Below are 21469 nucleotides of genomic sequence, written 5' to 3' on the forward strand. Positions count from 1 at the left end.
ACAAAATACCTGAGACTGGGTAATTTATAAACAATACAAATTTATTTCTAACAGTTTAGAAGGCAAGGAAGTCCAGTATCAAGGTGCTGGCATACTCAGTGTCAAGTGAGGGTCTCATTGTTGGTGCCATTTTTATGTCCTCACATGGTAGAAGGTGAAAGCATAAGAGACCAAATGCACTTCCTCCCTTAAGCACTTTTATAAGAACACTAATCCATTGGTGAAATCAGAGCCCTATGGCCTAGTGATCTCCTAAAATACCATATTTTTGCTTTCCAAATACTTTCTTCCTGATATTCCAAGATTCCTTCTTTTGTCATTTCTGTTTCAAGAAGTTCCTTTAACCATATTTTAGGATAGGCCTGCTGTGACAAATTCTTAATTTTCCATCATCTGAGGATGTCTTGATTTCCTCTTCCTTCCTCAAAGATACAATTCTGAGTTGACAGTTCTTTTCTTTCAGTACTTGAAAAAATTGTGAAATCTTTCTCCGCCCTCCACAATTTTTTATAGGAAATCCGCTCTTATTTGAATTGGTTTTTCCCTAAAACTAAGGTGTCAATAGTTTTATAACTATAAGGTGTCATGATTTAGTTTTCTCACTGCTTTCAAGATAGTTTTGTTCGTTTTGTGTTTAGTTTTCTGATATTTGATTATGATATGTCTTAGCATATATTTGTTTGAATTCATTCCATTTGGGATTCACTCAGCTTCTTTAATCTATAGGGTTATGTCTTTTGCCAAATTCAAGAAGTTTTCAGCCTTTATTTCTTTGAACACTTTTTCAGTCTTACCTTTTTCTCCTCTCCTTCTAGAACTGTGATAACATGAATGTTAGATCTTTTGTCATGGTCCCACAGTTCCCTTAGGGACCACTAATTATTTTTTCAGAACTGAGAGTTGAACCCACGGCTTTGTGGATGCTAGGCAAATGCTCTGCCACTGAGCTACATCCTCAGCCCTATCCTATCCTAGCCTAGCCTAGCCTAGCCTATCTCATTCTATCCTATCCAGTCCTCTTACCTCAGCCTCTAAAGTCACCAGGATTACAGGCATATGCCACCATACCTGGCTTCTATTATTTTTTCCAGTCTATTTTCTTTTTTAAAAAATATTTATTTTTTAGTTTTAGGTGGACACAATCTTTATTTTATTTTATTTTTTTATGTGGTGTTGAGGATTGAACCCAGCACCCCGTGCATGCCAGGCGAGCACACTACCACTTGAGCCCTCCAGTCTATTTTCTTTTAAAAATTTTTAAATATTTTTTAGTTGTAGATGGACATAATACCTTTATTTATTATTTTTTAAAATAACTTTATCTTATTTATTTATTTATTTATGTGACGCTGAGGATCAAACCCAGGGCCTTGCATGTGCAAGGCGAGCCCTCTACCACTGAGCCATAACCCCAGCCCCTATTAATTTTTTTTAATGTGGTGCTGAGGACCAAACCCAGTACCTCACACATACTAGGCAACTGTTCTACCACTGAGCTATAACGCCAACCCCTTTTTTAAATTTTATTGAATTAATTAAAAATATTTTTGCAGTACCAGGGATTGAGCCGAGGGGTGCTCTACCACTGAGCTACATCCTCATCCCTGTTTATTTTTTATTTTGAGACAGGGTCTCCTTAAGTTGCTCAGGCTAGCCTCAAACTTGCCATCCTCCTGCCTCAACCTCCTGAGTAGCTGGGATTACAAGGGTGCCTCACCATAGCTGGCTCCTTTTGGGTTATTTTAGCTTTCAGTTCTAAAATTTCCATTTGTTTTTCTATTTATATTTTCTATTTATTTACTGGAATTTTCTGATTTTTAATCTATTTCAAGCATGTTCATAAATACTCATTGGAGCATTTTTATGATGGCTGCTTTAAGTTCCTTTTCAGATAATTCTAACATCTGTGTCATTTCACTGTTGGCATTGGTTGTCTTTTTTTCTTACAAGTTGATATTTTCTCAATTCTAGTAAGATATTCTGGTATGATGAGTATTTATTAAAACCTAGACATTTTGAGTGATATGTAATAATACTGTTGGTCTTATTTAAATCTTCGATTGTAGCAGGACTCCTCTGACAGCCTGGCACTGCCTCATTACTGCGAAATCAAAGTAGAAGTCCAGATTCCCATGGGACCTCTGTTGCCATCCAACTGTTGAGGGACTCCTCATTACTGCTTGGTGGGGGTGGGAGCTCAGGCACCCTATTAGGCCTCTACTGAGAATGCCCAGTCTGCTGGGAGGGGCAGGGATGTCACCTTACTGTCAGGGATAAAAGTCTGGGCTCCCTATATGGCTTTCTGTGATGCCACCCTGATGATGGAGAGGGAAGGTGCTTTGTCACAGTAAGATGAAGGTGGAAATCTAGGCTCTCCACTTCACTTTTGTTGGCTAGAGTGAGAATGGGACCAGTTTCTTCCATAATGTGTGACAAGAGTAGAGTGGCTATTGTGTGAAAGTTTTCAGTCTTGTTGGGCTGCTCTTTTTCTGGTTCTTGGCTAGAGAAAGCAAAATTTTCTTGGGCTTTTTATTACCATTAGTATTTCTGGGTTTCTGGCTTCTCTAGTACCAACTCTAGGATATATGAGGCAAAAAGAAAACACAGAGCACTCACCTCAGGAGAGTCGCTCTTGAAGTTCTGAGTTCCCTAGCTGGTCAGCCTTCTCTACACATTTCAGAGTCTCGGGTTTGTTTTATATACTACGTAGCATTTTAAGCTGTTCTTCAAGGAAGGAACAGAGAAAAATACATAAAATCGGTCTTTCCAGAAGCATAAGTCTTGATTAGAAGTAATTTTTAAAAATTGTTTTAATTTTTTTATACTAGTGATTGAACCCAGGGGAGCTGTACCATTGAACTATATCCCCAACTTTTGTAATTTTTGTTTGAGACAGGGTATCTCTAAGTTGCTGAGACTGACCACAAACTTGCCATCCTCCTGCCTTGACCTTGAGGTGCTGGGATTACAGGCATACACCACCACACCCTGCTATAAAGTTGTCCTAAATTTTTAACAGCAGAATCCATTTTTCAATGATAAAACTTAATCTGCTCAAAGGGAAGAGAGGCCCATAACTCTATATATAATCTTCTGTCATTCCACATATTACAGTGGACTTGAGGTACCTCTGATTCACAGAGAGCAATTTAAAAGCTCTCCACCATTTCTTCCTACTAGGATAACCCTTAACTGTGTTTAGCAAGGACTGTGAAGAACTCAGTTGGATAGAAAAAGTTAATTAAGATATGTTTGTTTGAAGCACCTATGCTTTGTCAACATAATGTTAAAGTGCTTTTGGAATTCAGTAGTTACAACTATTTACAGAAGTACTGAACTGGAACTAGCTTTACCTGGAACTTGACTTTCCCAGAAACTTGGTCCTGTATCAAACTTGGCTCTCCCTGCTTTGTGGACCCAGCCATTGTGGTTGACAGGTGAGTACTAACCTTGAATGCTTGAAACTACTCACCTTGAAGGAAAGGCTTAGGCTAGGCCTTATTTGAGGTGACAAAGTTTTTTTTTTTTTCTTTTGGTGCTAGGGGTCTAACCCAAGGCTTGGGCTTGCTAAGCACAGGCTCTAACATTGAGCTATACTCCTATCCTTAGGCAAAGACTTATTGTGATCAGGGGATTTAGAACCCAAAGAAAAATAGTAGTGAGGGGTGGGGGATACTAGAAAACACCAAGCTCTCCTGCAAATATAAGGAATCTGTCAACTGGAGTCAGTGGAATTCAGGTGGAAGATAACAGCCCCAGTTTGGGGATGGGGGTGGGGAGCTGCACAGACAGTAAAAGTCCACCTCAATAAAGCATGTGGGCAGGGGTTTGGGTATGTTTTACCCTTTTCTCTTCCCCATATGCTACCTTGGGAGCTCCTTTACCCTTATTTGCATAACATTTGCTGCTCTTTCCCTTCCCCTCTGTAGCTTGGCCCAGTGCTGGAATTCTCAAAGGGAGAGACCCCTTGAGCTAGTGTTGATATCTTAGACACACAAGTTCTTTTTCAGGAAAGCAGAGCCTCCCAGGAACTACTCCATGTCCCCCTCCCCCTGCCATAACTATACCAGACAAAGGACCTTTTTCTGGCCTACAGACATCAAGCAAGGCCCTGAAAATTAAGTTGTAATGATTTTATTATATGATGAGAAAAAGACTGAGAAAGCAAGGTGTAAGGGAGCTCATTTGGAGTTTTACCCCAATTTTGAAGGCCAGAGGACCCCTAAAGGCAGTGATAGGTACTCCAAAAGAAAGGCAGATGACAGATCCCTAGTTCCTTTTCCTCATGCCCTCCAATGGGGAGGCTGGGAAGGGAGAAGCACAAGGACTCTAGCTCAGTTTTGCTGTCCCTCATACCTCCATATTGGTGCTATATTCCCACTCCCTGTCCAGATCCTTCACTGGGGAACAGAGTGGGCATGGGGTGGGGCAGGTACTGACTTTAGAAGCAGCAAGCAGGCTTTCTGAGAGGTCAGGGGGGAAAAAAGATTTTTCTCACATTCCATGAAGTTCAGTGGAAGCACTTTGGAGAAGGGGTTCTTAATTTTGGCCCTTGATTTCTTCCTACTAGCTTAACCCTTAACTGTGTTTAGCAAGGACTGTGAAAAACTCAGTTGGATAGAAAAAGTTAATTAAGATATATTTGTTTGAAGCACCTATGCTTTGTCAACATAATGTTAACAACAAAAGTCAACAAATGGCATTTGGCTCCCACTGGGCCTCAATTTCCCAATCTGTGAAAGGAACTTAAAAGCAGCTGCCTCAGGCTGGGGGTGTAGCTCAGTTGATAGAGTGCTTGCCTAGTATGCACAAGGCCCTGGGTTCAATCCCCAGCAACACACACAAACACACACACACAAACACACACACACACAGCAGGTGCCTCTCTTGGCTGAAGAGAGAGGGTCAAGTGTGATGAAGGATAGGAGAGCACATGTGAACTGTAAATTGCCCACCCACAGGTGAGGGAGCCCTTGTTACCATTAGAGGGGGCCTCTGTGTCCAGCTACGCTGGGGGAGGCCCTTCATTCAGGAGCTGAGGGATGGAGTGTCTGTAGTGTGTATAGAGTGCAGAGGTGTGAAATAAGCAGACAGCTGGGAGATCCCAGACTGACAGGAGGAAACTCTGGCCTTAAGAAAGAAGGATCTGTGAGGCTGGCCCTCCTCAGAAGCCTCCACCTTGGGAAAGGGAGTGTTATGTGAGTGTGTGGGTAGTGCAGGTGGCTGCCAATCCACCTGAGTGGAGGTTCCTCGGCTTAAGGAAGCAGGTTGGTGGAGAGTGGGTGGAGGGGTGTCTGTGAGGAGCAAATTGAGGAGGGCCGATCTCAGACACAAGGTGTTCCTTCCCACCACTACCACGAAGAGAGTTCTCCAGCCTAGGCAACTGTGCCTGCTCACCTGTGTGATCTTTGGGCAGTTGGTGGGACTGTGTGGTGGGGGAGCCGGCCTGAGCCCGTGAGGTGGAAGCCCAGAGTTCTGAGGAAGTTTTGTTTCTGTCGTTTCGTTTCACTTTATGTTCTGTATGTGTACGCGTGCACGGGCCTCGAGCATGCAAAGCGTGCGCTCTAGCCCTGAGCCACTCACCCGCTTCCTCTGGGACTGTCTCCTCGAGGCTGGGCGGGGGATTGAGCGGTGGGCCAAGTCTTTGGCTGGTGCAGCGCCACTGGCTGACCTCAGAGAGCAGGCGGCCCCGCGGGGCGGGCCCAGCGTTGGAGGTCGGAAAGGAGGGCAGAGGACCGCAGGAGCGTTTCCTCCGGGCGGTCCCCGCCCCCAGGCCCCTCATCCTGGCGGCCTCGAGCCTGGGCTCACGTAGGCCCTTCGCTAGCAGCGGCCAGACTTCACCCCTGGGGCCTTGGGGACGGCGCTTTCGGGTGGAGGGAGGAGGGAGGCCCTCGGAAGGGGCTCTCAGGGGCCCAAGGGGAGCGCCTCGTGTAGTAGTCGCCCTGCTGGCGGGGGTGAGTTTGGGGCGCCGTCGCCGCTGCAGCTGCAGCCACTGGTGGCGGTGGCACGAGCCGGGCGGTGGGGGAGCGGGAGGAGCAGAGCCCGGGCTAGCGGGCAGCTGCCGTCTACCCCTCGGGCCCTCGGGCCAGTTGGCGCGCGGAGACTGGCTCCTCCTGCCCTTCTCCCGCCCCCTTGCCCCTGGGCGGGCCGGATTCCCGTCTGAGTAGCAGGGGCAGATGCGTCTCCGTGGCGCGGCTCCCGGGTGGTCACCCCTCCCGGATGAGGGAACGGAGAGAGGCCCGCCGAGGGGCAGCAACCCCGTGCACGCCCCGCTGCCCTCCCAACATGACCAGAAGCCGGCGACAAGACCAGGAGCCATAGCCGGGGTCCCCAGCCCCGTCTCCATCCCAGGCATCCCCAGAGTGCGGGGCGGGCCAGGGGACCTGGGGGGGAAGGGTACCGATTAGCACCCCTGGATCCCGATTATGCTGCGAGGGCAAATAGAGCGGGAGTGTGGTGGGTAGGAAAGGGGGGCAAGGGTCGCCCCGCGGGTTTCTAGGTCGGTTGGGGCCATGGTCTCTGGCAGGAGCAGAGGAGCGAGGGGGCCCTGGGCAGGGGCCGCACGACAGGTGCTGCCAGTCGGCTGGTGGCACTGGCCCCGGAGGGCGCGAAAGAGGCCCGGCTGGCTCCGCCTCCCCTCCCCCAGCTGGACGCGGCTGTGACACTTGTTAGATGTGAGCAATGGGCTAATTTTATCCGGCTCTGGCTCAGCAGGAAACCGACGCTGAAGCTAGATTTGTTCTTCCGGGCGACTCTGGCCCCCGGGAGGCCAGTCTCGGGGAGCACAGGGGGGAGGGGACGCGCCCGCCTCGGTGGGAGTGGGGGCGTGGTGTCCCCTCTCTGCCCCAAAGTAGACCGAGTTTTGACGGCGGGGGTGGGGGGTGATAATACTCCAGGACACTAAGGCCCAGAGGAGGAAGATATTTTGGAAAAATGATAGTACAAATTCCTTCTTGTGTTGCCTCACATTGTTGTCTCTAATTCTGTTTCTTTTCTTTTTTTTTTTTTCCATTTCTGAAGTCCCTGGGTTCTAGCAGTGCCTGACACACATCAGGTTCTTAGGAAATACTGCTGAAAAGACATGACAACCAGGCCTGGAGCTCTGTATCTGATGACCACTAGAGAGAGCTGAAAGGCAGGAATCAAGGGCCTTTGAAGAACAGCCTCCTCAACCTCCTGGGTATCTAATCCCTTTCCTTGTTCCTCTGGGGTCTCTGCTACAATTGCAGAACTTGTTTCAAGTGTTCTTACTCTAACCAGTCTCACTCTATGGGGCACCAGCTGTCAGACACCCGGGATTTGTAATCCCCGTCAGCTGGCTTGCTGTGCTACTGTGGAGAAGTGGCAGGGAGCTGCTGGCTGCCTTTTCAGACATGAAAAGGCCCTGGAGGAGAGCATATGCTCATAAAAATTATGGGATTCCACAGCTTTGAAATCTAACGATCCTGAGTGATCAAACAGACTGAGCTCTTCGGGCTGCTGGGGGAGGGACTGGAGGGGCAGCAGATCTTGGGTGGGAGAGCCTGAGGCCTGGCAGCTGGACAAAGTAATTAGCCTCAGTGGGAGGAGATGAGGAGGCCGGCAGCCTGAGGGTGTCTGCACTAAGCAGAGGAGAAACAGCAATAGCTAAGAACTGGGTGGTAAACCACCCACTCCCAAAGAAAGCCAGTCTCTTCTCTTTGTCCCTGTCTTGGCCATTGCACAGCCAGAAGGAGACGGATTTTATTCGTTGCTCTTGGTGTTCAGAGTAGAAAGGCAGTTGGTGGAAAGAAGCTTCCAAGGCCAAGGCTTCCTGAAGGTCTAGAATGAATGGGAGGGAGAAACCAAAAGTTTGTGTAGATTGGGAATGAGAGTAATTGTGAAGCAATGGGGTATGCTGAGAGTCACACTGCTCAGCTTTTATTTCCACTAAGAGCTGGTCCTGCTGACACCCTTTTAGAAATGGGCTTCTGTGTGGTTGAGTGAAGTGGACAACTCCTTTTTTCCTTTCTAGGGCCAGTGTCTTCATCTAGCAAACAAGGGGTTTGGATTGGACTGGAAGTTAATTACCTGAGTTCAAGTCTTGTTCTGATGAACTGTGTGAACCTGCAGCAGGCCCTTCGTTTCTCTAGGCCTCAATTTCCCCACTTAAATTCAATGCAGAATATGGACAAGTGAGACTTTAAGTTTACTCCTAGTTTTGTCATTCTTGTAGGTCTCTCTGCTGTATCACCCTCCATTCCAGGCTGTCACTGTAGGGCTATGTAACCCAGCTAGACTACTCTCTTCAGGTTCCCTACCAATAAGGGAGAGAGAAGAGGTTGAATTGTAATATTGCTAAGGTCATTGCCAATTTTCAGGAAGGCACATTTATAGCAAGGTGGTGGCCTTGGCAGGCTTTTACTCTGACTCAGCCAGTAACCATGTTCTCATTTTGTAAAGTAGCCACTTTTCCACTTCAGAGCTCCCTAGAAAATGAAGTTTCAAACAGTCCACCCAAACCCAAAGCCTTATATAGCTCCTCTCCTTTTCAAATGTCCGCTCTTTCAGAGAGCACAGACCCTGGCAGAAATCTGATTTGGAATGAGGCTTCAGTTCTGAAGCCAAACTTCCTGCTGTTAACCAGGTTGACTATTTCACCCTTGTAGGCAACATCCATACCAAAACCAAACTTTTAGATCTGTTTATTTTGTTCCAAACCCCTTGAGGATTTAAATGTCCCAGGTCTCAAGCTCTGAAATTTTGTTCGTTCTCCTAGGTTTAACTGTGGTGCTTAAGAGGCTGCATCCTACTCTAAATATTAATACTGTGCTGCTTTTGCCAACCAACAATTCTCTCCAAAAGCACACAAGCCCACACATGCACATGCACATGTGTGGAAGAAGTAAATTGACACCCTGTCAATGTTAAGTGACACCTGAATAGGCAGATTTGGGACCTGTGAATATCTTTCCTTCAACTGGAGAGAAGTGGGTGGCAGCCTGATTTTTAAAAGCTATCCAGTCATGAGCAACAAAGGAGGCCCTGCAGGACCACCCTCCAGCATCTCAGTGGGGGCGGGGCAGGGAGGAATGGAAGCAGGGGCATTGTTGCTCTAGTATTTCCAATGGTCTCTCTCAGGAGTTACAGGGCTCCTGCAGTCCATCTTCTCCTGTTTCACTGCTGTTTGAGCTGACAGGCTACTAACTAGGCCCTTTCCTACTTACAGAGCCAAGAACCAATGGATTTTCCTTCAGGGAGTTGATAAGAGCTGGACTAAGACCAGCAGAGGTGGGGGGGGGGCTCAGACTTTGGCCTTGAATGAAACTTTCAGAGGCCAACCATGCCCCAGCTGCCTGTTTGTAACGGAAAAATTCATGTGTGGGGACCATTGTCTTCTTTGGAGCCCCTCAGGGCAACCTCATCCTCCTGGCCATAGGATGACCCTGGTTTAGGGTGGCAAATTACTATTGGCTCCAAGTGACAGCCAGGGGTGCCTGGCAAAAAAGATGATGAAAGGTTGGGTGACAGGAACACAATAAACAAAGGCCCAGAGAGGGGAGAAAGAGACACAAAGACAGAGGAAAGAGAGAGGCTGAGCTCCTAATGAGGTGAGCTGTGCTACCTGGACACAGCCTGGCAGAGCCCTCTGCCCCTAGCCAGGAGCACCTGGAATGCTCTTCAGTAAGATTGTTGCACAGAGCCTGGGTATAGGGAAGCATCTGGTACCTACTTCAGAGGGAAGAAGGTGGTCCAGAATCTACCTTTCCTGGCACCATTAATGCCCACTAAGCAGAGTGGCCCAGGATGTCCAGCATGGGGGAAACACTTGGTGGTAAAAGCTAGGGTGGCTTCCCCTTCCTAAAAGAAAGTGTCCAACCCTGTGTGCAGCTGCTGCCTGTACCTTTGGGGATCCAGGTTCTGAATGAGGTTTTTCCTAAAACAGTCCATTTCCTGTCGTGGCCAGGTGGAAATATTGACCTGCCATGAAAACTAAGAGATGGAGGAGTTGGTCTTTCACTATGTCAATAGCCACTGGCCCTCCATGCACCACGCCAGCTCACTGTCCTTAGTCCTCCTCTGCCTGCTGAGATGAAAGGAGTTTATTCACATTTGACAGGTGGATACAAGGATGGGGGACTGGGAAGGCCTCCAGGTTAATGCATTGACTTGGAAAATCTGTAAAAAACAGTGGGTGGAACATGGAACTCTGTGGTGTTTAAGGTCCTTTCCCTGTGTGATATTCTACTCTTCCAGTCTATGATTATATCAGCTTGAGCCAAAAAGTGAGATGAGGCTCAGCCTGAGATGAACGGGATTAATGCTAGTGTTAGGGCTGGACTGAGCCAATATGAGGCTGATTGGCCCAAGCTTTGGGTCCCTCCTTTCTCCAAGCACCTATGAATCTGTGACAATCATAAAAAGAAATAGAGAGGGAAAAGAATGGAAAGGAGGCAGTAGAGAAAAATCAAAGGAAAGGAAGAGAGAAGCAGACTGTTAACCAACCATATCATGGGGATACTACCTGTATACAGCTCTCGGGAAGCCACAGACCTCAGGAACTTGTGAGACTAAACAAGGCTCCTTGTCTCATTCTGCCTCCCTTCCCCCACCACCCAAATGGCTTCCAAGGATGAATGGCAATAAATTTCTCAGTAATCAGAGGCTTGAGTCTCTCCCACTAGGCTCCTGGGGACACAGTAGCACCTTTGGCAGTTAATTTTAGTGGGCGACTAACAAGCTGGGGCCTGGAGGTTCTATCATCCTCCTCCCCCAGGGGTTAGAATGTATATGGAGAGGTTCCAAAGGCCAGGGGGAAATCTCAAGCTTTCCCAGTTCCTGGGAGAAGGGCCCTGGCAAGTTTGAAGGCATTCATGGGGAAAATTTGGTTAATGAGTTTGGAACACCTAGAGCTTTGGCTCCAAGGGGGTGGTCAGGTGGCTGAAATGCTGTGTGCACAGGTTTGGGAACTAGTGTGCTGGTGGCAAAAAAATGTAAATGCTGAGCAGGGGAAGAGCTGGGGAGGAGCACACAATGGCAAGAAAGAGGCATTAGATTGGTTCCTCAGGGTTTGGGGAGCCTGGCAGCAGCTCCCCATTGGGGTCTGGATCAGGGACCAACATCTTATCCTTGCTGGAATCCCTCTGCTCTTTCTTGAACATCCTTTGATGCATGAGAGGGACGAAGAAGAGGATTACAGCCCCAATGATGGGGGGCACACCGGCAAAGTAGAAGGCCACATGGTAGTCCCCAAAACAGTTGCGGAGGAGGCCTGAAACAGTCAAGAGACACAAGTCAAGCTCGGCTTTTCCCTACCACCCAAAATTGCTCTCTGCCTCTTCTAGGGGCCATCCCAGTGCTTATCCAGAGAATCTTGGCCTGCACTGTCTTGACTTGGGAGTTCCCTCAACTTAAAGGCAAGTGGTTCCTCCCTGAGGTAATGGGGCTATGGGCCCTTGAGCTAAATGCTTATTATGGAAGGAGAGAATGAAGCCCCTCTTAAGATTTCCACATTTGTAACTTTCATCAAGCTATAGCTACCTTCCAGTCATTCCTAGGGATGGTGTTAGGAGGGAATCTAGTTTAAAATAATTCCAAGGAAGGAAGGCCAAGCCTTGTGTCTGTTCACAGTGATATTCCCCACCCCTACTCCCATTTATTCTCGTGGAACAATTTAGCTGAGTCCCTATTTACTTTTTCTCTGAGGTTCCCTTTCTCTGAAGTTCCAGTTCCCCTAGGAAGAAGTCACACAAGTCTTTTTTTTTTTCAGTTATAGATATGGTTGGCCCCTCTGGCTTCCTCTAAGCTGCCAATACCATGGATGTGTTTGGCATGGGATGCAAGGCCTCTTCCTGTTCACCTCCAGAAGCTAACATGAGCTACCTCATAAGGAGGATGAGCCCAGAAGCAAAGGCAAGGATGCCCTTGTCCCTTTGCTTACTCAGGAGATAAGCAAAAAGGAAAGAGTTGTTGATTCTGGACCACTGTTGCCATCAGGGACTGGATAGAGTCTCCCCTCCCCCAGTAAGCAGTGTGACTGTTGCACAAGAGCCTGAATGAAACCTTTTGCCACTGTCACATGGCACCCTCACAACACCTTGTACATAATTGGTGTTCAAGGAGTATTTGTTGAATTAGCCCATTTGACCAACTTAGGGGAGGCTAACCCATGAATCAGTGTTTGTAATAAATCCCTAGAAAGGAAATGAACTTCTCTTTTCATTGGGTTTCTTATTTCGTATGTTCCCTCGGTTACCAACAGTGCTCTCCTGGGAGGATGGAGGGGGAAACTAGGAGTGCTGAAAAATGGCACACCAGCACTTTGCCTGCTGCCTGCTGGAGGTGAACTTCACTGGCTCAGTCTTGGGGTGTTTCCTTAATAAGTTTAATTCTTAAGCCAGTAGAGGAGGAGGAAGAGAAGGACATCTCAAAGTTTTAATAAAACTAGGGCCAGCTTTCTTTTTTTCCCTACCTCTTTTACTCAGCTACCTTAAATAATCACTTAACTGTGAGGAGAGCAAGAGAACACTGGACAAATAAAATGGTCAAGAAGGTCAAACCCATTTTTCCCTCTACTTTCCTGGAAGGAGCCATGCTGACTATAATAAAACCCCACTGAAACACCACCATGGAAAACCCATCCCCCCCAAATGAATCCATGCCTGTGTACTGTGTTTAATCTCCTTCACCAATGGTGGTAAGGGGTTTCATGCACTCTGACAAGGCTGCTTATGCAGAAAATATGAGGAAAGGGGACCTTAAACAGAGATAGAGCCTATGGAAAACAGGTCTCTGACTCATGCCCTCCCTGGAAATCAACCTCACCTGCAATGGGGGGCCCAGCAATCATCGGCAGGGCCATCATGCCCAGGAGGTAGCCAATGGCCTGTGAGGCCTGCATTGGGCCCACCAGCTCAAATGCGATGGGGGCCATGATGGTGATGAAGAAGCCATCGCACAGGCCCAGGAAGAGGCAGACAACGATGAGGCCCCCGAAGTCCCGGCACAGGGGAATCATCATGGACATCAGGCCCAGGAGCAGGAAGGAGAGGACCTAGGGGAGCAAGGGCCTGTGGTCATGTTGTGCTGACCAGGCAAGACCACATAGCACATAACATGTCCTTTTTCAGATCTTCATTTCTACCATCTATAAAATGGGTTGGGGGAAGCAGGGTGTCAACAAGGACAGCAGTTGGATTAAGCAGTTACTCAGGCCCCTTCTAAGTTCTTCAATGAAGGGTTCAAAGTCTTTGTGAGAGCCCCAACTTAACTGAATCTAGCAGGACTAAAGAAAGGGAGGACATGGCCCCTGGCCTCAAGAAGTTGGTCTTTGCATTGGATCCTGAGATAAAGGGAATGCTGTTTTTTTTTTTGTTTTTTTTTTCTGAGCCTATGTCTGAGTGTCTCAGGTATCAGGACCTGGGATCAGGTCATATTGATATTCTCAGATTCAAGTAAGGTATGGGAAAAGGAAGGGGAAGAGGGAGGATGGCTTGCACAATGACTAGATAGGGGATATAAAGAAAGGTATGGCTTTCTAAAATGTGGAAGGAGCCAATGCCCATTTTGGTGGGGGTAGATTTTAGAAAACACCTTGACATGAAAGAAACCATTAGGGGGTTCACCCAGGTTCCTTATGCTTTAGGACATGCGACACATCACCTGTCTCAAACACCTCAGGCAGCATGTCCCTGGGGGCCTCTGGGCTTGGCTGGACACCCTGAGAAGGCGACAAAGGGGCCTTTCAGGAAAACTAAGCTAGTAGGTGGGTGTCTAGGAAGCTTAAATCCAGACCAGGAGCACTGACTAGTCACTGGGCCTTCTTTTGGGCTGAGAAAAAAAATTGACTCCAAAACAAAGACAATCACTTTGCAGTGGCTGGTTTTTCTCTCTCAACAGAGAAGGGCCACAGGAAACAGCCGATCTTTTGATAAAGGTCATTTGCAACTTGTGCCTGTGAAGTTGACTGAAGACCTTGGCTGCAGGCAGAGAAAGGAGCACTGCCTGCCCCTCCACCAATCTCTGCAGCCAGCAGAGTCAGGTTATCCCAGGGCCAAGGCTAAGACCTGATCTGTTTACTAAGGCCTTAAGAGGCCCAAGGATTTGCCAATAGTTCGTAGTTGGTCAATAAGCAGGCCAATTTGCCCAGGAACTTGTGGGAGGAGTGAAGGTCAAGTCTGTTTAAGGTTCTAAAGACTTTTTGTGTTGCAGCCAGGTGTGGTGAGCATGTCTGTAATTCCAGAGACTCAGGAGGCTGAGACAGGAAGATTGCAAGTGGGAGGCCAGCCTCAGCAATTTAGAGATCCCCGTCTCAAAAAGTAAAAATAAAGGCTGGGGGAGGCCAGGAACTGTGGCGCATGCCTGTAATCCCAGAGGCTTGAGAGGCTGTGATAGGAGGATTGCAAGTTCAAAGCTAGCCTCAGCAATGGAGGTGCTAAGCAACTCAGTAAGACCCTGTCTCCGAATAAAAAACAAAATGGGACTGGGGGTGTGGCTCCCCATACAAAAAAAAAAACAGAAAACAAAGGCTGGGAATGTTCTGGGTGGTAGGTGCCCCTGGGTTCAATCCTCATATCTACAAAGAGAAAAAAAGATTTTCTATATTGTTGCTCACAGTGGGTTTGTTAGGTGGATTAGTTGGGTTTTTGAGAGGATAATGCCATCTGAGGACATCTCTTTTTTGGGGAAACTTTGAACTTGACCACGTTGTTTTGAGGTAGGTAGGCAGAATTTAGGAATAAGAACAGGAGACACTCTAGCTTCACACACAACTATGAGATAAAACCAGATCCACCTATCAACCAAGCCCATTATGGTAATTAAGAGTTAATACCATTATATAACACAAAGGATGGCATTAACTGATTTTAATCAGCTCTAATTGCTACCTATTGTATCTAGTTGCCTCTTAACATACTCTAGGAGGCCTTGCCAAAGTTTAGAAATAAAAAAAAAAAATCCCTCTTGGAACTGGGAATTAGGCCTCAAGAACTGGTCCAATGTGGGGCTCTCTTGCAGGTTGTCACCATTTTCTTGCCAACAAACTGTGCAGAGGCTAAATGCCAGGCATGTATGCCTGTCTTCACGAATAGTAAGAACCACAGGGTCTAATGGGTGGTTTTTCAGAACCTGAGGCTGTATATCCTCCTTTTCTCTCCCAGACCTGTACTCCTGCAACTGACCCAGAGACAAAAAAATAAAAAACCAATTCCTGTGATGGAGTCTGTTGAGAAACTCAAGAGAAAGGGGCAGTTTATCCATTGTCTTGTGCTCTTGGCCTGAAACACTCAATTTGCAAAATGAAAGAGTTGAACTATAAGTTGATGAAGATGTGTTTCAACTATAATGTTCTAAGATTGTTTTATATTATTTTAAGTGGTAAAACTGGGTCAAGTAAGACTAAGGAAAAGGAGCAGGAGCAGAGGGTGGGAAAAGTTAGCAGAAACGCTGAATTCCAGCCTAACTTGGCCTCCATCCAGCAATGCTTCCCAGTCCCTTGGAAATCCTGCTGTACAACAGAAAGCAAAAGCTGCTGGGGCCTCATCTCTCTCCTGCAGACTATAATGAGAAGCATGTGAGCTATATGGCTAGGCAGGGGCTGCTGCCTCTCCTCAAGATAAAGCCCTGGCTCAGTGCCAGATTACTCTGATTTCCAGAACCCTTTGGCATCTTGGCTAATAGTGGCAGGGAAGACCCATGGCGAGTGGGGGCTTGTGAAAGAGGCTGGAAGAACATGCATATTCCCAATGCAGAAAGCCACCCAGATAAAGCACTTGCTGATATTTGCACAGAAATTCAAAATTTCATAATCCCAATCATAGGCTCTTGGTTTGACCTTGGTCAAGTCAATTATTATTTCTGAAACTTGACTCTGTCATCCGTCACTTAGGGTAAGGTGTGATATGAGAAGAGTGCTTCACAGGAGTTCAGCTCTGCCATTACTGTCTGAGAAGCCTTTCCCTCAGTTTCTCCATCAGTGCCATGAGAATTTAGCCTGGCTGGACACGAAGGGCATCTACAGCTCTGGCAAAGAAGATTGGCCAGATCTCTCAAACTAACAGGAGTTAAACACAACAGGAAAAAATTAATCATGTCCTTATCCAAAACAACTGAGGGTATTTAGGAACACACTTGGGACAGATAAATCCCTGCTGTGAGTATCTTCAGGGCCCCTTAGAAGTGCCCTTAGGGCTTTCCCAGGCATTCAGTCCAAACACAACCACCTTCTGGATGGATAATTCATGACTATTTGTTTCTTGGGGCTGCCTTTGCCCTTCCCACAGGGTTCCACACTTAGGAACCTTCTGATAAGACCAGCTATAGGAGCAAAAAGCATGAGACAGATCAGGAAGACATTATTGCTGCCAGCCAGCCAAAGACGGACAACCTGAGTAGTAGTAGTCTATATTTGAATCAAAACAGGGCCCAGTGCACACAGAAAGAGGCCTCTGGAGCATCCATGTTTCTGCTGCCCACAATATGAGGAAACTATGTCACTGTCAGAAGGATTAAAACCTGGTAATACTGCATTTCTTTTGATCCTCACCTGTAAGGTGAGATAGGAAAGCAAAGAATTATCTCGTTGCATAAATTAGTACAGTGAGGACTAAAGAGGGGAAGTAAGGTCTGGCCTTTTCTGGCCTTTTGTTTTTGATTTCCACTGAGAGGATGGCAATTGAGAACCATTGCTTGGGCGGGCACAGTGGCACACACCTGTAATCTCAGCAACTTGGGAGGCTAAAGCAGGAGAATCACAAGTTCAAGACCAGCCTCGGCAGCTTAGCAAGATCCTGTCTCAGAATAAAAAATTAAAAGGGCTGTGGATATAGTTCAGTGGCAAAACACCCCTGGGTTCAATCCCTAGTACCAGAGAGAGGAAGAGAACCAGTGCTTGATGCCAAGTAGCTCTGGAAGTATGAGACATGATAGGCTTGAGCCTGGGCCTAGAGGAGAGAGATGCTGGATCACACGGAGTGTTATAGTTGCCTACAGTCCTCCAAGAGAGTGTACGGTAGCAATGAAATCAGTCCTTACTGGGGTCTGCATTTAACTTCCGGCCTCAGTTTCTTGTTTTCAGATGAACACCTATTATTAATTTTTTAAAATGTTCTAAAAGTTTCCATATACACTGATTTTACTGGGTACACATTCCATCTTGGTAAAGGAAGCATAACAAGGATGATTGCTTTTGCTTGAAAACAAGGGAAACTGAGGCTCAGAGAATTGGATTGACTTTCTTGTGTCACACAAGGGCCCAGGGAACTGCAGTGGCACACCCTACCAATCTGTTCCAAAGCCTAGAGATAACCTGTGGCAAGCTATTCTTCCTCACAGTGTACATATGGTCACACTCACCTGCAAGTAGATCTTCTTAAGTCCAGGAATGGAGTCACTGACATGGCCTGACACAAGACGCCCAAGGCCTGAGGTAGCCCCGATACACACCAAGAGCACCCAGGTCTCCTTGATTTCCAAGAACTCCTCTTCCACATACTTCATCTGAAAAGCAGGATACCAGGACCCTCAGAACACAAGGTGGAAGAAAAGCTGACTGGTTAATTGTTGGCATATTCAGGACTCTCTACTGAAACAACTGAAAGTTCTGTGGCATAGAAGTTTAGTGAATGCTGGAGTAAACAAAGCTGAATGGGTTCTTTTAATACAGGATTTGTTATTACCTTAAAGAGGTTACTACACATCATGAAGTTAGATCTAATATGTGCTATTTTTTAAACAAAATCATGTGACCACAAAGACCAGCATTCCACACAGTCGTAGAAAACTCTCTCAGGGGCTGGGGCTGTAGCTCAGTGGTAGAGCGCCTGCCTCACATGTGTGAGGCACTGGGTTCGATCCTCAGCACCACATAAAAATAAATAAAGATATTGTGTCCATCTACAACTAAAAAATATTTTTAAAAAATAGTTTAAAAAAAAATAGAAAACTCTGTCAGACCATCTGGGCCAGTCTCCTATATCCCAATCTGCGTATCTCCCCAAAATCTGTCTAATTGTTTTTGCATCTTATTTTTATTTACTTAATATTTTATTGACAACCAGGCTTTTTTGTCTAATTTTTTTCACTGTGAGGGAAACCATAATGTATGGACCTTCCCATAAGGAACTCCCCCCATTTTCCTTTGGGGTCCTCCCTTGATCTGTGCTCTGTCCCTCTCTGGTTATCTCCAACCACTGTTCTGTTTCTTTTTCCAAATGTCTCAGCTCTGCCCTTTCAGTATCCCCCACCCCTACCCTCTGGACTCCAGGCAGGTTCAGGGCAGGTCTTCCTCACCAGGTGTACATAAGGAACGAAGTAGCCAAGGGCAGCAGCAGCAATCCCAAAGGCCCAGATGCGGTAAGTGCGTTGGCGGAACACTCTCATGTTGAAGTACTTCCTGAGCTGAGCCAGAAAGCGCTGGTGCAAGGTGTGGACACCTCTCTTGCTTGGGGTGTCCTGGGAGCTGGGCAGGAGGGGCCGGTAGGTAAGTGAGAGCAGCATAAGAACAAACATGAAGGTACTCAGCACCTGGAAGGTTTGGGCCAGCTTGATCTTATCCCCCAGCATTTTGATGAGGAAGGGGAAGGACATGGAGAAGATGCTACTCCCAGCAGACACCACACCATTGGCCAGACCCAGGCGGCGTTGGAAGTAGTGGCCCAGGATGACGAGGGATGGCTGAAAGGCGAAGGAACAGCCACAACCAAACAGAATTCCATAGGTGAAGTAGCGCAGGCTTAGGGAGCTGTGGGAGAGACACAGAGAGCTATCCTCAGCAGCCTGACCATCTGCCTCCCCAGTTTGGCCTCTTGAGACCTCCATCCCTTAACCCAAGCCCCACTTGCCATTGACCCTCAGAGCAGGCAAGGAATTGGGCCTTCTTTTTTTATTTACTGTTTTTTTTTTAATTATACATGACAGTAGAATCCATTTTGATACAATTATACAAGCATGGGATATATCTTATTCTAGTTAGGATCCTATTCTTATGGATGTACATGATGGTGGGATTCACTATGATGTTTTCATACAAGTACATGGGAAAATTATGTCAAATTAATTCCACTGTCTTTCCTTTTCCTATCCCCCCTCCCTTCCTTCTATTCCCCTTTGTGTAATATATTATACTTCTATTCTTCACCTCACCGCAACATTCAACCTTTGGTTTTGGGGGACTGGCTTACTTCACGTAGCAGGATAGTCTCCAAATCCATCCACTTACTGGCAGATGTCATAAAGTCATTCTTCCTTATGGCTGAGTAATACTCCATTGTGTATATATACCACATTTTCTTTATCCATCCATCTGTTGAAGGCACTTAAGTTGGCACCATGACTTAGCTATTGTGATTTGAGCTGATATAAACATTGATGTGGCTGCATCACTATAGTAAACTGATTTTAAAATTCTTTGGTTATATACTGAAAGTGTAATAGCTGGGTCAAATGGTGGTTCCATTCCTAGTTTTTTGAGGAATCTCCATACTGCTTTCCAGAGTGTTACACCAAAGGAATTGGACCTTCTGATCCCCATTTTGCAAGTGAGGAGGCAGATGCTCAGAGAGGTGATTTACCCAAGGTAATGTAACTGGGGATCAATAATGCTTGGACTTGAGTACACGTCTTTGTGTATCTAGCATGAATTGCAGCACCCTAGCAAACATGGTTGTTCAAAACAAAGCCATAACCAGCCTATACAAAGGCTATATAAGGGGCTACAGGGAGTTAAGTCAGTACCTTAAAGCAATTTTGCCCCTGATGCCCTACCCCATTTGCTCTTTCTGTAAGAACATTTCTGGATGGCTTCACAACCAGTGGAAAAATGGTTCTACTTGTGGCTAGAGCTCCAAGTCATCCTTCCTGTTATCTCAGTCAGAGCTCTGAGTTCCTCTGGATGACATGGAACTGGTCATGACTACTGCTCACCTAGACACCACTTTGGCTGGTGGCCAAAGCTTTATTCCAAGTAACAACAAAGGTCTGCAAGGAGCCAAAATCCTTGAAGGCTGAAACTTCCATAGGATTCTTCAATGTCTTTCTCCACATTCAGGGACCTTAGTATTTCAGAGAATGGATGATGATTTGAGAGATAGCCACTCCCCAACTCTTCCCAAGGTCCAGCGACCCTAGGTCTTGGATGATATCCATGGGGATAACAGGGTAAGGAGTCCCTTTAATTTCCAGAGTACTGCCTATCTTTCTGGACATGGTATTTATTAGTTCTCCCAGAGTAGAATGGCTGCTTGAAAGAAAGTGTAGCCTCAAAGAAGTTGTGGGCCTGACCAAGTAAGACAGGTCCTGCCTTAAAACCCTTAGGCCCTGTTGTGGCCATAAGCCTCTGTAACAGAAGGCAAAGTGTCAGAAGGGGAAAGGCCATGGGAAGGTCAGCTTGGCCAGTCATCTGCCCCCAGACAATATTGGCACAACCTAGTGAAGAGTTTTGTTTCCCTTTTGATGCCTCCATATATTTTGCAAGAGTTCTTATCTGGCCACTTTATTACCCAATACTCTTCTTGGCCAGGCAGTTCTTCCCTAGAGATAGACCCAGTCTTCATACTCAAGGACTCAGCCTATGCTGCAGAGAAGATGTGGTGTTAGCCCCCATGATTCCAAGATAGCTTTCATAACTGTTACTTTCTGTCTGCTTGTAATCACTGGATGTGGGCAGGGGTTCTGGTTCCAAACAGGCTGTTTCTACCTGTTACACATAGCTAAGCCAATTGCTCTTCTGTCAGGTTCCTTGGGGCTTCCTCCATTAGATTCTAGGTACTCTATGGGATTGGTCTGGGATGGGACTTATCTTAGGGAGAGAAGCTAGACCTTCAGAGAGGGGCCTGTATGGGCAAAACATGAGATTTAGTTAGGGTGCTGTGTGGTGAATTTGTTTCTAGCTGGGCCACAGGACAGTAGGCTCCTGAGTTGGGCTTGCCAAAGCCTCATCAGCCCTGCCTGTACTCTACCCAGTTCCATGTCATCCAGAGGAACTCAGAGCTCTGACTGAGACAACAGGAAGGATGACTTGGAGCTCTAGCCACAAGTAGAACCATTTTTCCACTAGATGTGAAGCCATCCAGAAAGTTTCTTGGCTCTGGAAATGTTCTTACAGAAAGAGCAAATGGGGTAAGGGGTCAGGGGCTAGAGAACAGAACGCCTACTCCAGTGTGCCTAAAGAAGAATTCCAGAAGAAAATACCACATCTGAGCTCCTTCCCCTCCTGTGACTGAGCCCATGTGAATTGGAAAGGAAATGGGATCCATATGTTGCTAATTTGTTTACACTTTGCTCTGCTGTGCCTCAAGCAACAGGCCTCTGCTGTGCAGTACTGAGAATGGAGTTGCTAGCTCCTCCCCACAAGAAACCAGGCACCAGCTTGCTGGGGGCAAATGAGGCTGACCACTAGAGGGGTCTTGAAAATGTTTGAAGCTGCTGTCCTGGGAGGGCTGAGCAGGTTCCAGGCAGGGCATGATTTTCCCTCCTCTGTCCCAATTTGATGGGATGGAGCCAAGAAATCATT

At 46.8% G+C, this 21469-nt stretch overlaps 1 protein-coding gene and 1 long non-coding RNA gene across 3 annotated transcripts in view; one reads left to right on the forward strand and one right to left on the reverse strand.

Annotated features, from left to right (window-relative positions):
• Positions 1-5617: 5617 nt before the first annotated feature.
• LOC114081512 (uncharacterized) lies at positions 5618-12238 on the forward strand. Of its 2 annotated transcripts, XR_003580815.2 has the most exons (5): positions 5618-5954; positions 7021-7180; positions 7994-8153; positions 11304-11375; positions 11729-12238. It is a non-coding gene; the product is annotated as an uncharacterized lncRNA (long non-coding RNA). The 2 variants fall into 2 exon arrangements; XR_011705597.1 differs by having other exon boundaries at positions 7994-11375.
• Positions 8649-21469, reverse strand: part of Slc16a2 (solute carrier family 16 member 2) — a 107600-nt gene continuing 94779 nt past the window's right edge. The window contains exons 3-6 of the mRNA XM_027922981.2: positions 18250-18700; positions 17314-17457; positions 12784-13012; positions 8649-11230 (exon numbers count right to left, since the gene is read on the reverse strand). Of these exons, the coding sequence (XP_027778782.1) occupies positions 11010-11230; positions 12784-13012; positions 17314-17457; positions 18250-18700 (1045 nt within the window). The 3' untranslated portion in view covers positions 8649-11009. The remainder of the gene's footprint in view (positions 11231-12783; positions 13013-17313; positions 17458-18249; positions 18701-21469) is intronic.

The sequence above is a fragment of the Marmota flaviventris genome, chromosome X, assembly GCF_047511675.1.
Source record: "Marmota flaviventris isolate mMarFla1 chromosome X, mMarFla1.hap1, whole genome shotgun sequence".
In the NCBI taxonomy this organism is placed as follows: domain Eukaryota; kingdom Metazoa; phylum Chordata; class Mammalia; order Rodentia; family Sciuridae; genus Marmota; species Marmota flaviventris.